At 47.7% G+C, this 17,960-nt stretch overlaps 1 protein-coding gene across 13 annotated transcripts in view; it reads right to left on the bottom strand.

Annotated features, from left to right (window-relative positions):
- Positions 1-17,960, bottom strand: part of BLNK (B cell linker) — a 443,283-nt gene that overhangs the window by 78,219 nt on the left and 347,104 nt on the right. For all 13 annotated transcript variants that reach the window (XM_073685212.1, XM_073685213.1, XM_073685211.1 and 10 more), the window contains one exon: positions 11,832-11,897. In XM_073685212.1, coding sequence (XP_073541313.1) covers positions 11,832-11,897 — 66 coding nt within the window. The remainder of the gene's footprint in view (positions 1-11,831; positions 11,898-17,960) is intronic.

Raw genomic sequence — 17,960 nt, 5'->3', positions numbered from 1 at the left:
TGCACCTCATCCTTCTCAGCCGCCTCCTCCTCTTCGGCCTCCATCTCCGAAATGACCACATCAGTCACAAGCTGGAAGCACTGCAGCACAGCCTCGGCCAAGCCGCAACAGGCAGTGCTAATATGTTTAGGTGAAAAACCGCACAATGCTGAAGAGTTGTGGACAGCTCTGAAAGAGCAGGCAGATCTGTGGCTCACACCACTGAACCTACAGCCAGGCATGGTCGTGTGTGACAATGGCCGGAAACTGGTGGCGGCTCTGAGGCGAGGCGAGCTCACACACGTACCATGCCTGGCCCATGTGCTTAACTTCGTGGTTCAGCAGTTTCTCAAATCCTACCCGGAGCTCCCGGATCTGCTTGTTAAAGTACGCCGCCTGTGTGCCCATTTTAGAAAGTCAGCTATAGCTTCCGCCGCCCTTGCAGTGTTTCAGCAGCGTTTGCAGCTTCCGGCTCACAGACTGGTGTGTGATGTCCCCACGCGTTGGAACGCTACACTGCAGATGTTGGGATGGATTTTTGAGCAGAAGAGGGCAGTTGTTGCGTACCAGCATCAACAAGGAAGTCGGTATTCAGTACAGACTCCACACATAAGACCTCAGCAGTGGACATGGATGTCAGACGTATGTACCATCCTCCAAAACTTTGAGGACTCCACCAAGATGGTGAGCAGCGATGACGCCATAATTAGCATCACCATCCCGCTTCTCTGTCTTCTGAAACGCTCTCTGCTCACAATCAAAGAGGATGCATTGCAGGCGGAGCACGATGAGATGGAGCAAGGAACCATACAGGGTGATTACACAGCCAAGCCTCATCTCATCCAAACGTGGATTGGGTGACAATGAGGAAGAGGAGGAGGAGGAGGAGGAGGAGGAAGGACAGGAGCTAGTTTCATGCACTATAGACGGTACTACCTGCACAGCTGTCATACCGGCTGTTCAGCGTGGATGGCCAGAGAACAGAGAGGAGAAGGAGAGCATGGTCAATCATCCTCTTTGTGAGGACACAGAAGTCTTGCCTGTTAGTAGTCTGGCACGCATGGCTGAGTTTATGTTACGGTGCCTTTCCCATGACCCTCGCGTTCTCAAAATTTTGGGTGACTCATTACTGGTTGGTGACACTTCTAGACCCACGCTACAAGGGGAACTTTATATCTCTTATTCCTGAGGCGGACAGGTCTACAAAAATAGGGCAGTACCAGAAGGCCCTTGTAGCGGAACTATTAAAAAAATTCCCATCTGAAAACGCTGGCGGCAGAGGGCACACTTCGTTGAACAACCAAGGAGTACAGGCGAGAGAGACACAACTTCAATCCAGCAGAGGCAGGGGAACACTGTCAAAGTTCTGGGAGAGTTTTCTCAGACCCTCCCATTGCACAGGCCCTGAGGCGCTGGGTACTCTCACAAGGAGTGCAAAGTTTATGAAGATGCTGAGGGAGTACCTTGCCGACCGTACCAACATGCTCCGTGATTCCTCGGTGCCTTATAATTATTGGGTATCCAAGCTGGATACGTGGAATGAACTGTCTCTCTATGCCTTGGAGGTCCTGGCCTGCCCTGCCGCCAGCGTTTTATCAGAGTGGGTTTTTAGTGCCGCTGGTGGAATTATAACTGATAAGCGCATCCGCCTGTCAACTGAAAATGCTGACAGGTTGACTCTTATAAAAATGAACAAGGGCTGGATTGGGCCAGACTTCTCAACACCACCGAATGATAGCAGCGTAAAACTCAAATCCAGTGTCTTTTCTTGGGAGGTGTATTCCCATGCACCTTTTCACACCCACACATGGGTATACGCTTCCTGATTTTGGCTATTTGCTCTTGTCCTCCTCCTTCTCCTAATCCTCCACCACCATATCACCAGGGTGACCGTGGTCCGTGATGCAACAACCACATCATTTTTTTAAAGAGTGTTTATGATGCCTGTGAAAAATTTTTCTTATACAGTATGTTCATGTATACCCCCCAGGGGTAAATGTTTGTCAGCCCATACACTTAGTGCATGGGCATTACAAGTATAGGAGGCCCGCTCCTTTCTAACGGGAACATTTTTTTATGAGGCCCTCCTCCACGTCTCTTTCAAGGGGCATTGAAGTGCCTCCAAATTTTTGGTAGCCCTTGCATTCACTGCATAGACCAACACTATGGGAGACTCTCTCCTTTCTAATGGGAATTTGTCGTTACTGTGGCCCTGCTCTGTGTGTCTTTAAATTCTTAGTGGGGTTTTTCCTAAAATTGGTCAGCCGTTGGACTCACTGCATACCCTATAACTGTATAGCAGACCCTCTCCTTTCTAATAGGAACATGTCGTACCTTGTTACTGTGGCCCTGCTCTATGTGTCTTTAAATTCTTAGTGGGGTTTTTCCCAAATTTTGACAGCCCTTGCAGTCACAGCATGGGCATTACCACTATAGGAGACCCGCTCCTTTATAATGGGAACATTTTTTTTTTACCGAGACCCTCCTCTATGTCTCTTCAAAGGGGTTTTGGGTTGCGTCCACATTTTTGGCAGCCCCTGCAGTCACTGGATACGCAATAACAGTATAGGAGACCCACTTATTAATAATGGGAACAACAAAGCATAGCCGGCTGATGGCTCTCTAACAATAGCTAGGGCCGACTGCTGGCCTTTTAAGAATAGTAAGGGCCGTCTGATGTCCCTATCAAAATAGGCTTTATGACGTTCAGAGTCCCTCCATCAAAAATAAAACAGGATGTGTCTGATGATGTGTCACACACCACATTGCCAGATAAGGTTGTAAAATGTTAAAATGACATTTCCCGGTGAATGCATTTGTCTTAAAAAATAACGTAAAAAACCCCAAAACAATAGGATCTTTCTTTAGTATAAAAAACAGTCACCAATTTAACCTCAATGTAAATCACATTGTTCAGCTCATGCACCTCCTCCTCCATCTCTGAAATGATCATGTAGCACCCTGAGGATTCGGCTGCTACAGGGGTATTGCACCTCAACCCAGAGGTGTGATATTCCACTCCCGGGCAAGGATGGAGAGTGGAACCGAGCTCGGTAGGCTGCATGCACTACACACATCCCATTTCCGGAGGGCAGACCAACGGTACTCCCACTTAGAAATGTGCAGGTACGACCGAGTCTGTCCTTGGCTGGAGTGGGAGGGGGTTGGAACATCCCATGTAGTGTAGGGGCAGATAGGGGGTGCAGTCTGGGTAGTGATAGGAGCTCATTGGGTGCTGGTCACCTGAGCTCACACATAGAGGGTGTATATAAGGTGGGCACCAACTAAGAACAGGGTCAGATGCAGAGAACAAGTCAGCAAGCAGAGGAGAAGAGAGACCCAGAGTGAGAGAGGAGAAGAGAGACCCAGAGGGGGAAACAGAAAAGAGGACTCCAAGAACCCAACTTAAATCCCCGGGTGAAGAGTCGGCACAGGGTACCGGATCCCAAACTGGCGGGGGCAGAAAACACACCCTAGCCAGAGACCGGAGGCCGTGGGCAGCATCTGCCACGGCCACCCATCACATCCACCCCGAAGGCACACCACATGAAGGGTCAGGGAACCCAAGGCCAAGGGTGTCCCAACAGAAGGCCCGAGGGAGCTGGACCTAGGTGGATCACTGGTGGGGACGGCCAGAGAACGGGACAGAAGGAGAGCTCAGGGCCACGCTCCGGACTTGTTTGGGGGTTGGCTGGATCCAGGACCTGGTGGACGCAGCACGGCTCGGGTGGTCACTCGAAGCTGGAGTGACCAGTACAACATCTGCAGTAAGTAAATACCCTTAACTGCACAACCCGACTCTGTCTTCATTGCCGTCTGCACTGCACCACCACAACCCCCATCCTCTGCACCTGTCCCCCCTGAGGCTATACCCCTCCCGTTGGGGGTTATCTCACCAAGCTGCGCACCCACCATCAGCCTCAGCGGACCCTGCTGCAGCGGCGGCCACAGTGACCGCATCACAACGGGTGGCGTAGTCGACACAAAAGAACTCTTAATAACATCTGTAGGACTGCCACATAACACTGAGTTTGACGCCCTGGGCACGGGCCGGGTCACAGCCGCGCGGAGACTACAACCCCCCATCTGATCCGGTGCCGGGTATTCCCCTCAAAAAGGAATATGTCCCAGGGGGCGCGTCAACTTTGGCGTAGTCGGCAGGATTACGTGCCCGCAACACCCGGGTACTGCGTGCCTGAAGAAAAGTGCAAGTTTACCTCAGAAAGAAGTCTCCCGCCGGTTCCGGAGGGTCCACGCCATCGGACCCCATCACAGGTCGTTTCCCGCCGATTGTCCGCCATTTCCAGCTTGTTCCCGCCATCTGCAGAGTTTCCCGCCACTGGGCGACGCTACCCGCCAAATCCGAAGATTTCCCGCCTTGGAAGAGCAGCGGACGCCATTATGGGCGTGCCAAAGGAGGGCAAGAGGCCGCCTCCCATCGTGGGCCAGGACAGAAAATGGCGCCAAAAGTGGAAACCGCCCCCACCAACAGAGACTGTGATGCTGGAGGTGTCTGTCAGCGTGAAAGAACTACCCCTGGAGCTGACAGTCACCGAGTTGCCCCGGGACCGCCCTCGAAGTGGGAGGAGACGAAAGAAAAGAACGAAGATGGGTGCCGCCTGGAGCAGTCTGGAGCGAGCGCACCCGGAGACAAGAAGTCTAACGAGGAGCTGGAGCGAGCGCACCCGGAGGCAAGAAGCCTGGAGAGGAGTAGCGGAGGAGCTTACCCGGAGATGGAGAGAAAGCAGAACAGCACCGGCCCGCTGGCCAGGAGTCTGCTAGAGACCGAGGAAGGAGAGCAGAGCAGCACCGGCCCGCTGGCCAGGAGCCTGCTGGAAGAAGAGCAGAGCAGTACCGACCCGTTGGTCAGGAGCCTGCTAGAAACCACGACCCCACTAGGCCTAGTGGAGGTCCTTGCACAGCTCCCCCGAGACCGGGAGTGTGCACAGACTGCCCTGGAGGGCCTCGCACGGAGGATGGCCCGGGTACAGCGCGAGATATTGGCGGAGTGGAGCCGAGAGATGGCCCAGCAAATCAAGACCCGGAGCACGCCAGCCAAGATGAGGAGACAGACCGCCTCTGAGGATGGCGCGGGAGGACCAAAGGCCGGAGACGGCGCCGAGAAGGGAGCCGGACGCAAGGAGGCAGGTAAAGGGGACGCCTATACCCCAAGCCGGGAAACCGCCCACCTGCCCCAGCTCCCCGTCGCAGAGCCCGAAAGTCCCCCTGCTGTGCCCGTAGCCGCCATGTCACCGCTATGGACTAGGCCCCAACCGGAAGCCGCCGCCGTGACCCCTGTGACGTCACGCGCCTCGACCCGGAGCGTGACAAAGCAGGAAATACCACCAGCCTGGTCGCAAGGCCTAGTACCCCCGGGCGCCGCATCACCAACAGCGCCCCCTACCTCCGCGGAGCCTCCGGCCTGGCCGCAAGGCCAGGTAGCCCAGGGCGCCGCCGTCCTAACGGTGCCCTTCACCTTCCAGGTGCCCCAGGCCTGGCCGCAAGGCCTGGGCAACCCGGACGCCACCACCACCGCGCCCGCACCCGTAAAACCAAGGGTGCCGCGTCTGGGAGAGGACTTGTTTGCCCAGCACACATGGCCGGACGGGCGGCCCTTCATCTGGCCCGAAGAATTCCATGAGCTGGAACGGCAGCAGAGACTAGGGCCCTTGTGTGAGCCCCTGATTCCGGCTCCGAAGCCCGTGGCACGGATCTCGCCCCCGCTTGAAGAGGCCCAATTTGAGTGGGACCCCACCGGAGAAGACCTAATGGGGTTCACTCAGGAAACCAGGGCAGCTGCAGCGGAGCGTGCTGAGTGTTGCCGACAGCAGCTCGAAGAGTTTGCGAGGGAGCGGAGAGAGAGGCGGGTCCGGGAACAGCAGGCCCAAGTACGGAGTGCCGAGCAGAAGAGCCGGACCAGGAGGGACCCCCGTGCAGCGCATTGTCCCCGCACCATCGGGACAGTGATCAAGTTCAACCAGCAGCATGGGTGGGGCTTCATCCGAGACAACAACACCCCCGGCGACGTCTTTGTCACGCGCAGAGACGTGGAGTCCCATCTGCCGGAGGGGCACAGAGGTCGTGACCTCTACATCGGAGACGAGGTCACCTTCACCCGGCACAAGTGTGCCAAAGGACCTTAAGCCCTCCACGTACACCGCCTGACGGAGGAGGAGTTGCGGTGCGAGGAGGAGGAGCAAGAGGACCCGGACGGGTCTGAAGTTACAACCAGCTACAAGCAAAGAGCAGGAGGAAGACGCCGTTGAGTGCGGCAGAGCAGTAGATGTAAATAGTTACCCGACCGGGTACCAAAGAAACTGTTGCTACATATATAGTCCCCGTTGGGACCAGCATGAGTGAACTGTTTACCCGTTATTCCGTATCCATACCAGGCTGAGGACTGTGAGCAGCCATTCCCTTCCCTTTACCTGGCCGAGGACTGAGAGCGGCCAACTTCCCCTGTATATAGTTGCGCTTCCTAAAGCGCCCCCTACCGGTTTTATAGGAAAACCAGTTTTCTAGAGAGACTGTCGCACTTTACCCGGTCACACGTTGCACAGTGACCGGAGGAGGAGCCAGAGGCGACGAGAATGTTTTATTTGCTAATATATGTTGTTTTATATGTTTATGAAAAAAAAAAAAAAATGTATGTTTTTGGTGTTATGTCTTACAGCCCGAGGACGTGCTGTGATTTACCAGGGGGGAATGTAGCACCCTGAGGATTCGGCTGCTACAGGGGTATTGCACCTCAACCCAGAGGTGTGATATTCCACTCCCGGGCAAGGATGGAGAGTGGAACTGAGCTCGGTAGGCTGCATGCACTACACACATCCCATTTCCGGAGGGCAGACCAACGGTACTCCCACTTAGAAATGTGCAGGTACGACCGAGTCTGTCCTTGGCTGGAGTGGGAGGGGGTTGGAACATCCCATGTAGTGTAGGGGCAGATAGGGGGTGCAGTCTGGGTAGTGATAGGAGCTCATTGGGTGCTGGTCACCTGAGCTCACACATAGAGGGTGTATATAAGGTGGGCACCAACTAAGAACAGGGTCAGATGCAGAGAACAAGTCAGCAAGCAGAGGAGAAGAGAGACCCAGAGTGAGAGAGGAGAAGAGAGACCCAGAGGGGGAAACAGAAAAGAGGACTCCAAGAACCCAACTTAAATCCCCGGGTGAAGAGTCGGCACAGGGTACCGGATCCCAAACTGGCGGGGGCAGAAAACACACCCTAGCCAGAGACCGGAGGCCGTGGGCAGCATCTGCCACGGCCACCCATCACATCCACCCCGAAGGCACACCACATGAAGGGTCAGGGAACCCAAGGCCAAGGGTGTCCCAACAGAAGGCCCGAGGGAGCTGGACCTAGGTGGATCACTGGTGGGGACGGCCAGAGAACGGGACAGAAGGAGAGCTCAGGGCCACGCTCCGGACTTGTTTGGGGGTTGGCTGGATCCAGGACCTGGTGGACGCAGCACGGCTCGGGTGGTCACTCGAAGCTGGAGTGACCAGTACAACATCTGCAGTAAGTAAATACCCTTAACTGCACAACCCGACTGTCTTCATTGCCGTCTGCACTGCACCACCACAACCCCCATCCTCTGCACCTGTCCCCCCTGAGGCTATACCCCTCCCGTTGGGGGTTATCTCACCAAGCTGCGCACCCACCATCAGCCTCAGCGGACCCTGCTGCAGCGGCGGCCACAGTGACCGCATCACAACGGGTGGCGTAGTCGACACAAAAGAACTCTTAATAACATCTGTAGGACTGCCACATAACACTGAGTTTGACGCCCTGGGCACGGGCCGGGTCACAGCCGCTCGGAGACTACAACCCCCCATCTGATCCGGTGCCGGGTATTCCCCTCAAAAAGGAATATGTCCCAGGGGGCGCGTCAATCACATCAGTCACAAGCTGACAGCACTGCAGCACTGCCTTGGCCAAGCGGCAACAGGCTGGGCTGAAGATAACATGCTTAATGCTTAATTGACAAACCGCCCAGTGCTGCAGAGTTGTTGAAAGCTGTAACACAGCAGCTTGATCTGTGGCTCTCACCGCTGAACATACATCCAGGCATGGTCGTGTGTGATAATGGGCGGAACCTGGTGACGGAGAAATGACAGCCGGCGTAAATACGGTTTCCCTCTATGCCAGTCCTTTCACCGAGCTAAAGAATATGGCTGTGGTGAAATACAACTCCCACTGAGAAGCTGTTTCAGATTGAAAAACATTGTGCCCACCAGAGGATTTGATTCTGAGGGCTAACCTTTCTCACCCGCTCAAGAGCCCCATAGCAGCTGCAAAGTTAGCGCTATCATGAACTCTCCTGAGACAGAAGCTAAGGCACACCAGAGGATTCTGTGGTGGGACCGTCCAACCTGGCTAAGAAAAGTGTGTGGGAAGGTTCCCTGACACTCTATGGCTGCTTTTTTACTGAGGAGGAAACACACGCAAAGATGGGGAGAACATACAAAGTCCTTGCAGATGTTGTCCTTGCTGGGATTTGAACCCAGGATCCCAGAGCTGGAAGTCTTCAGTGCTAACCACTGATCCAATGTGCTGCCGTTCAACCTTTAATATCTAACAGGCTGGAGAAACTTACACCTACTGCCATTCTCTATCTTCAGCTCCTTTGTGAGAAAATGTATTTGGGCAGCCACTCAGTCTACCAAATAAAATTCATGAGAAAGAAATTGGGGATGGCTTCGCTACTGGTACTGGGGGCAGTGCTAATACAATGGCGTCGTTCCATAGTTTGCTGGAAATATTCCAGGCTGGTAGGAGGCAAGCAAATTCCCACAGAAAAGTAGATACGGTTCCCCTCTATGCCAGTCCTTTCACCGAGCTAAATACAACTCTCAGCCAAAAAAGTTGTGGACTGGCTCCGTACCATCCCTGGCCACATTCACCTGTCCACGTGTTTGTGGTTAGGCGGTCCTTCCCAGTAAGTGCACTGGGGAGGGCACGGGTAATGTTGTGGGACCCATGCTTGTGGAAGGCGGAGGAGATATCGGGAAATATAGTGGCGGCTGGGGACCGAGTATGGACACCCGGCCGCCGCCGTCATGAGGTTGTGAAAAGCTTCCGCCTCCACGAGCTTAAAAGGCCATATTTCAAGTGCAAAGAGCTGCCCAAAAATCTGGCAGTTTAGTGTTGCGACCTGTGGGTGGGTGGGTGGCTGGCTGCATACTTGCACTTGCATTCCAAGTAACATAAAACTAAGCAGATGGTGGCCTCTATCATCATCATGGCCTCACCTCAGCACTATGAACTCTCCTGAAGGAGAAGCCAGGCCCCGCCGGAGGAGTCTCCGGTTCTCTGTTGGGCCCGTCCAACCCTGCCGAAAAGCAGACCTGGCTAAGAAAAGTGTGATGGAAGGTTCCCGGACACTCTATGGCTGCTTTTTTAATGTGGATCAGCCATGCTAATGCATGTTATTTCTCAAACCGCATTACAGATCAGGCCATTGTCCAACTCTGTATTCAAGAAATTAAATGCGCAAAGAAAGATGTGTGTCTGTGTCAAAGCACCACCGACAAGTGCAAGTTGATGTTGGACGGGCTGACATTGCTTCTGCAACAAGCTCAATTACAGGACTTCCTGGGAAAAATAACACGCAGGGTAGATACGGTTTCCCTCTATGCCAGTCCTTTCACCGAGCTAAATACAACGGTTAGCAAAAAAGTTGTGGACTGGCTCCGTACCGTCCCTGGCCACATTCACCTGTCCACGTGTGTTTGTGGTTAGGCGGTCCTTCCCAGTAAGTGCACTGGGGAGAGCACGGGTAATGTTGTGGGACCCGTGCTTGTGGAAGGCGGAGGCGATACCGGGAAATATAGTGGCAGCTGGGGACCGAGTATGGACACTCTGCCACCGCCAGCATGAGGTTGTGAAAAGCTTCCGCCTCCACGAGCCTAAAAGGCCACATTTCAAGTGCAAGCAGCTGTCAAAAATTTGGCAGTATAGTATTGCAGCCTGTGGGTGGCTGCCTGCATACTTGCACTTGCATTCCAAGGAATGGGGTAGGGACAACTGAATGCTGCAGTGGAACAAGGACGTGAACGGTGATTGTTGCAACTCTGCAACGACAGGTGCATGGCGGGAGGCATCTTCGCATGCGCCAAGGATCACTTATGATGGGCACACTTTTAGACAGTGACCTGGGAGTCAGAGATGCTTCCAGAGGTCTTCCCCATGCTATTCCCATGTCTTTTCAGCATTGTATGCATGTGTCTGATGATGTGTCACACACCACATGGCCAGATAAGGTTGTAAAATGTTATTTTGCCTTATATACAAGTCATTACCCTGGAAAGGATGTATCTTAACATATTTCCCAGGAAAATCCATTTTGGTTTCGTTTTTGTATGTTTTATTGTGAGTCCGTAAAAGTGGCGTAATACTCTGACCACGTTGCTGGCAGCAGTGATCTGGGAGTCAGAGATGATTCCAGGGTTCTTCCCCATGCTGTTCTCATGTCATTTGAGCACTGTTCCCATCGATTTGGGCAATTTTTAGTCCCTCTGCAGACCGCCGGGGGGAGCTGCCTGAAAAATGCTTGAGTTTCCCATAGACTTACATTGGGCTCGTTGCTCGGGTCGAGCACCCGAGTATTCCAATTTGCTCGACCCAAGCATCGAGTACCCGAGCATTTTAGTGCTCGCTCATCACTAATGACTATATTGACCAAAAAAAAAGCTATGGCTCTGGAAAGAAGGGGAGGAAAAACGAAAGCGGAAAAACGGAAAATGGCCCGGGGGTGAAGGGGCTAAGACAGCACAAAGTTTGTATGAAGGAGCTAGAAGATTTTCTTTCTTTTTTTTTTGCACTAGTGAATTTTAGATGTGCATTTTATTTGTCAAATGTGATACTTCCACTTTATAAAAGCAGAAAAAAAACATTCTGTTTTGGATAAATGATCAAGTAGATAAAACTGGAAATGTGGTGAGGAGGATGGTGCGGCTATTCTATTCTTGTTGCTCATTGTATGACATAATTCTGCAGTTCATGATAACACAGATAGTTCATCAGTTTAATATATAGAAACTTAACATAACTTCCTGATTGCTGGGGGTTCGACCACTGGGACGCCCACTGATACCGGGAACCAGGGCTCTGAAGAGCCACATCATCTGGAGCGGTGGTTGATGAGGCGAATTGCTGCTCCATTCATTCTTAATGGGACCACCGGAGAGTGCAACGCTCGGCTGGTCTTCAGCACCCACATAAGAGTGAATGGAGCAACAGTGTGCATGATCAACCTCCATTCAGTTTGCATGGTGCTCTTCAGAGCCCTGGCTCTTGGTGCCAGTGGGGGTCCCAGCAATAGTGATCAAAAAGTTATTCCCTATCCCATAGATAGGGGATAGCTTGCTAACTTGTGCAAGCAGATTATGCATTCTGGATGCTGAGGACCCAAGAGTCAGCAGGGTGCAAACAAACCACTATGCCTAATTCATGGCCAATTACATACAAAGTTGGGCCAGCAAACTAAATCTCTGCTCCAGATGAAAAAAAAAAGTCTACATTTCATTTCTGACATAACACATGTCCATATGCCCTTTTCTTGTATACAAGTATCATAAAGTGTGTTCCCTGAATTAAAACCCTTTCAATAGACAGAGTAGAGTGTAGCTGCAAAAAGTTCTGAAGAATTCAGTACAACCATGTATTCATTTGAGTTGGCAGCTTGTAATGCTACACTTCTCCTGTAGAGGCCACTGCAGGAGAACTGTGCATCTGCTTACTGATCGTCAGCGATTCCTGATTAGTAGAGATGATCTAGTTTTTATTGCGTTTAACAAAGAAACAAACATTGTATTTCATAAAGGAAATTACTTTGTTGAAAGACTTACTTCTTGATTCTATTAATTAGCCGAGGTTCATTTTTCTTTATATCACTGATCATTTTTTGGACTTGCCTACGGAGTGGAAAAAAAAAAAAAAAGGAAATGAATAAGATTTTTGACACAGATACACACACACATTTTGATGGTTACATTGTACTTTGGCTTCATCGTTGGCATTAGAACCAACAAAGACCTGGGTCTTATAGCTCGTATCTAATAGACATCGTCATGAAGGCAGCCGACGTCTCAAACATCTGGCACTGTGCAGGAAATATATTTGAGGAAATGAAAGAAAAACCAGTCAGTTGATTGTGACAGACATACGTTTATAAGACACGAATAAGACGACCTGAGTTGAGACCTGCAATTGAAAACTCCCGCTATAAATCAGCTTAGCCTCTGTTCACACTAGGCTCGGTGAGCACATCCGTTTTACACACTTGGAAAATCATCTGATGTACATGTCAGATGTATTAGGCAGGAAGGATGAATCGGTTTACTATATAGTTGTAAATGACTACCACTAATGTTCATAGATAAAAAAACTTTATTTGCGTAATGCCCTTATATTGGAAAGCATAGCTGAACAAAAGTCTTCCAACACAGTTTAACCAGTCCAAAACTAGGGCTGTCCCCCAAGAATACTCCCACTTTTTATAGTACATGATGGCTTGAAAAGTATAAAAGTTTTTTTTAGATGTTTCGCATTGTTTTTTTTTTTTGCAATAAATGTGGCTTTATTGTTTATTATGCCACTTTTAAATTAGTACTTTTGGTGAAAATGGGAAAATCTAAAAAGGCTTTTAACTTTAAATTTTATTTAATTTTAAATAGTGAAAAGTACCAGAATTCATTTTTAACTTTTGTCCCCTTTTCCATTTAGCTGTTTAGGCTAGTTTTTTTTTTTTTTTTTTTGGGGGGGGGGGGGGGTGAGGGGGCAGCACGGTGGCTCAGTTAGTAATGTTGATTTGCAGCTCTGGGGTCCTGGGTTCAAATCCCACCAAGGACAAAATCTGCAAGGAGTTTGTATGTTCTCCTGTGTTTGCGTGGGTTTCATCCTGATTCTCTGGTTTCCTCCCACACTACAAAGACATACTGATAGGGAATATAGATTGTGAGCCCCGATGGGGACAGTGATGATGATGTCTGTAAAGCGCTGTGGAATTAATGGCGCTATATAAGCAAAGCATAATAAATAATAAGAAACAATTTTGTATTTTTTTCAATGTAGTTAAAGTGTAACTGCACTTTCAGGAAAAGATGTCATATGTGTGTACATGACAAATAACATTATATCTGGCAAATATATTACAGGTGGTCCCAAATTTCTTCCATTTAAGGATTATGGAGGCCACTGTGCTCTTAAGAACCTTGAGTAATGCAGAAATTCTTTTGTAACCTTGGTCAGATCTGGGCCTTGCCACAATTCTGTCTCTGAGCTCCTTGGGCAGTTCCTTTGAGCTCATGATTCTCATTTGGTCTGACATGCACTGTGAGCTGTGAGGTCTTATATAGACAGGTATGTGCCTTTCCAAATCAAGTCCTATCAGATTAATTAAACACAGCTGGACTCCAGTGAAGGAGTAGAACCATCTCAAGGAGGATCACAAGGAAATGGACAGCATGTGACTTAAATGAGTGTAAGCAAAGGGTCTGAATACTTATGACGATGTGATATTTCAGTTTTTCTTTAATAAATTTGCAAAAATTTCTACATTTCTGTTTTTTCTTCAGTCAAGATGGGCTGCAGAGTGTACTTTAATGATAAAAAAAAATGAACTTATTAGAATTTACCAAATGGCGGCATTGAAACAAAGAGTGAAAAATTTAAAGGGGTCTGAATACTTTCCGTACCCACTGTATAATAGAAACACGTCACCACTTCATTTTTCACCCACTCCTGGTTTTGATCAAATACTGAACGTGGCCTTATTCCCATTTTGTATCCTTATGACTGATTCACAGTATATTCTCTAAATGTCTATTAGAAGTGGGTCCCACCCACTGAATTTGCATTAATCTAAAAAAAAAAATGGCCCCATCGTACAACACTGCCAGTAAAGAGATCGGTGTAAATATTATTGATTTAAATGGGAATTCCAGCCACCTCTCCACCGACAGGGGTGCTCATTAGGGTCCTCTTCTAAAGATAGATGCATGGCTGATTATAAATTTATGGCACCTCCTATAGATATCTCATAGATGTACAAGACAGATATACTCTATAACTGACGAGCTGTGAATTGGCTAACTAGCATTCGTAGGAATGCTTGTTCCTAATTATTAGCTGATTCAAAAATGCCGGTCAGTAGAACATCACCCCATGTAAAGAAGGGTATGTGCTGCCGACAACATGTAATATATTTGGGGACAGAATGATCCAATGTGTATCTATTGTTCGGTCACCATCATTGCTTTTCGAAAAACATGTGTAAACAAGCGCCGAGCAACTTAAATATATGAGATCGCTTGTTACTGGCCTGGAATCGGACTTAAGAAGCACTATGTAAGGTTACAGAGTGAAACACACAGATGATGACTTATTTTTTTTGTAAATTCTTTACGTTAACAAACATTACTTGGCCACAACTCGGCCAACAGCGAAACGCAGCCCGAAGAGGCAGGTGAGGATTTTAACCTCTGTTCTATATGCAAATTACCTCGTCAGAGAAAAAGAGGATTTGAACTCTATAGCGCCACCTATTGGAAGCAGCAATCCTACAAGTCACCATCAACCCTTCAACAATCTAGAACCTCTGTTCTAGAGTCCGAAACCCTACTTGACAGAAACCCCAAACGAACCATGAAATGGTACTGACGGTTAAAAGGAGACCACAATAATATGTTTATCTCCTTATTTTTATATTTCCACCTAGCAGACGTCCTATAAACAAAGGAATCTGGGGATATAAGAATTTATTTATTACATTAGTTTATTTATACCCATCAATGTTTATAGATGACACACGAGGACACAATAGGTTGATTTTGCAGCCTGTTGCCACTACATACAGACCCAATGGACCATGGCCTTAAGTACTTGTTTACCGGCTATGGGTGGACAAAGCTCACTGTGGTGCGGTATTATGACTCCCGGCAGAAGTCTTGTTTGATAACACAGGTATATTTTCAGAAGACATCACCGCTTTCATCCAGCCTATAATCCTATTATCACTGATCAACGAAAAGTATTTCATCTGTTATCTAAAAATATTCCAGGAGCAAATAGACAAGTTCATGAGAAGGTTGTGGGATTGCAAAAACTGCACAAACCATGCAAAACTGTTTCCAATGGAGATTGGCCCTATACACAATATATGGTGGATAAGTAGTGGAACGCTATTTAAAGGTGCCAGTTCCTTAATTTAATTTTATTATGCATCAGTCATAAAGGTGGTAGAGGTAAATGAGATGTAGGTCTGACCTCTGCTCTTGCTGAGAACGAGGAGCCCAGAACTTGGTCTGGCCAGAAAGCAGAACAAACTTAGAGATGGTCTAAATACAGTTGACTGTTCCCACTCCGCTATTCATCTCTACGGAGAAGGAAGGTGTATGCTGATCCTATTCACTGGCCAAGGAAAGGGATTTGGGCGTCATTGTTCCCAACAATAGAGGTCCCAAAGGTCGGACCCACATGCATCCTAGGTTGGTTTTACAAATCAGTGTTTCCTGGTTCGAGCAAGGGTCACAATGTACAGATTGGCCACAGGTCATAGACCGAATGAGGGTGTAGAGTCGGGAGACCGGCAAGAAAACATACATCTTAGTCCAAACTCGGACAGTGAAAGTTGGATTTGTAGAACCAGTCTTACTTTTGTAATAATATCAAATTATCAGGTTATTAAAGTAAAAAAAGTCTTGTTGCGGTACAACTATTTTAGTATTTAATTTTCATTGTATGTACCCTTCCCAGAAATTGCAGAAAATATGATTTTCTATCTGGGTCTATGAAGAGTAAGAGGACATTAATCAAAGGGAACATGTCACCAGGTCTTTGATACCAAAATTGGAGATGTCTGGGCAGAGACCCTGATTCCAGTGATGTGATGAGCGGCTTGCTGTAGTTTTTATCCAAATCTGTTTCATCTGCTTCAGATCTTCCAGTTCTCTGAATGTTGAGCTCTGTAGAACCCCACCCACACCACTGATGGGCAGCTTTCTGCGTACACTGTGCATAGGCAGAAAGGTGCGGGATTATGCATTGCTCATGAATATGGAGGACTACATGCCAGCAAGTTTGCTAGTTTACTTGTCCTCTTGTGATAATCTCCTGTTGATAAAACTGATTTTAAATCAAAACTACAGAAAGCAGCCAAGTGACAGATCACTGGAATCAAAATCTATGCTTGAGAAATTAATATATTTAAAAAAAGCAGAACAGAAACACATAAAATAATTTGGGGACCATGGATATGTCAACTAGAGCTATTGAAATACTTGATAATTGATGGATTGTAAATTGGTAGGAGGAGAGAGAAAAATATGCGTGTTAAAATTCCTTTTTTCTTTATAATTGCATTCTATTGTAGTGTTAATGGGTGTGGGAGAGGACTGAGGTTATGGGTTATTTGTCCATATAGTTACTAACATCATGGGACATATAGTAGAAAATTGTATGGGAATTCTAACTTTTGAATGGAACTTTTAATTTTTTTTATATTATTAAATCAAGTAAAACAAAAAGTAATAGCCCCCTCCAACTCACCATAAAAACAAACAAACCTCTGCCCTTTCATACTTATAGCTGTTTTAAATGTTGGGCACACTTTTTATTACTGGGGTACTCTACTCAAAATAGCTTCTTTTTTTTTTTTTTTTTAAGTCATACAATCCTTTTAAGAGGTTATTTATCAATTTGGATCAGTCCACATAAGCAATTACCTACTTTATCTTAGTCTTGGCAAGCTATGGTAATATATTCCTAATTTTCTAGGTATACATGTATCTGTAATTATAATTGTCATTGTATGTGTATCAACATACCTTACATAATGTTAGAAACGTGCAAATATTTGTTTTAATAGGTAGCAGACCTTCCAGGAAAGAAAATGTTATTTTTGCTAGTGATTTCTTGACCAAACCAGTTATACAACACAATTTTACTTCCTTCTTACACTTACAGTAAAAATGTCATTATGACCTAGGTTTTCTAAGGGTGGCAAGTTTATGGCAAGAGTTTTAAGAGAATGTATCACCCATGTTATTCTATAGTAATTAAACACATGCGGATATGTATTCTTTTTTCTAATATCTTGATTTCTGATTGTAGATTTTTTTTTGTATATAAACTTGGGGTGCTCATCTTGTCTGAACTTCCTTTAACAGCATGTAGGAGTATGGACAAAGTAACCAATGAATACATGTTTTATAGGCAGTCTCTGTAACTAGTGTTAAGCCACCCTCGTAGGGTTCGGGTTCGGTTCGTCGAACACCGGGATGTTCATGGAAGTGTTCATCGAACACCTTAGAACATCGTCGAACACCGTTAAAACCAATGGCAGGCAAACAAAAACACATAGAAACACATAGAAAACACCTTCAAAGGAGTCCAAAAGCTGACAAACTGCTCAGAAGACACTCTCTTTAAAAAAGCCGGCCGTCAATTCAGCAGCGGCATACACCGGTACCCGACAATTTAGAACAGAAAGAATAAAGCATCACACATAGATTAGATAGATATTATATATGTGACTGACATGTTTCTAAGTACAGTGACAGTGTTGATTAATGTACTTGTCATTTAGTGTTAAAATAAAGGATTTATTAAAAAAAAAATTGGCGTGGGGTTCCCCGTAATTTTAGTCTCTAGCGGAGGTTAAGCAGACGGCTGGGGAAGATGTTTGAAGCCTTGGAAGGGGGTAATACCCACGGAGCTTCCCAGGCTACTAATATCAGCCCCCAGCTGAATACCTAGCCTTTACTAGCTATTAAAATGGGGGACCCCCAAAAAAATGACATGGGATCCCCCCTATTTTAATAGCTAGCAAAGGCTAGGCAGACAGCTGGGGGCTGATATTAATAGTCTAGGAAGGGTGCCATGAATATTGGCCCCCTCCCAGGCTAGAAACACCAGCCGTCAGCCGCCCCAGAAATGGTGCATCCATAGCCTCGCTCTTCCCACTGCCCTGTAGCGGT

Source organism: Phyllobates terribilis, unplaced genomic scaffold, assembly GCF_046119375.1.
Source record: "Phyllobates terribilis strain yellow unplaced genomic scaffold, ASM4611937v1 Scaffold_5__5_contigs__length_657084704, whole genome shotgun sequence".
Classification (NCBI taxonomy): domain Eukaryota; kingdom Metazoa; phylum Chordata; class Amphibia; order Anura; family Dendrobatidae; genus Phyllobates; species Phyllobates terribilis.
The sequence above is the reverse complement of the archived record's forward strand: the minus strand, read 5'-3'. Positions and strand labels throughout refer to the sequence as shown.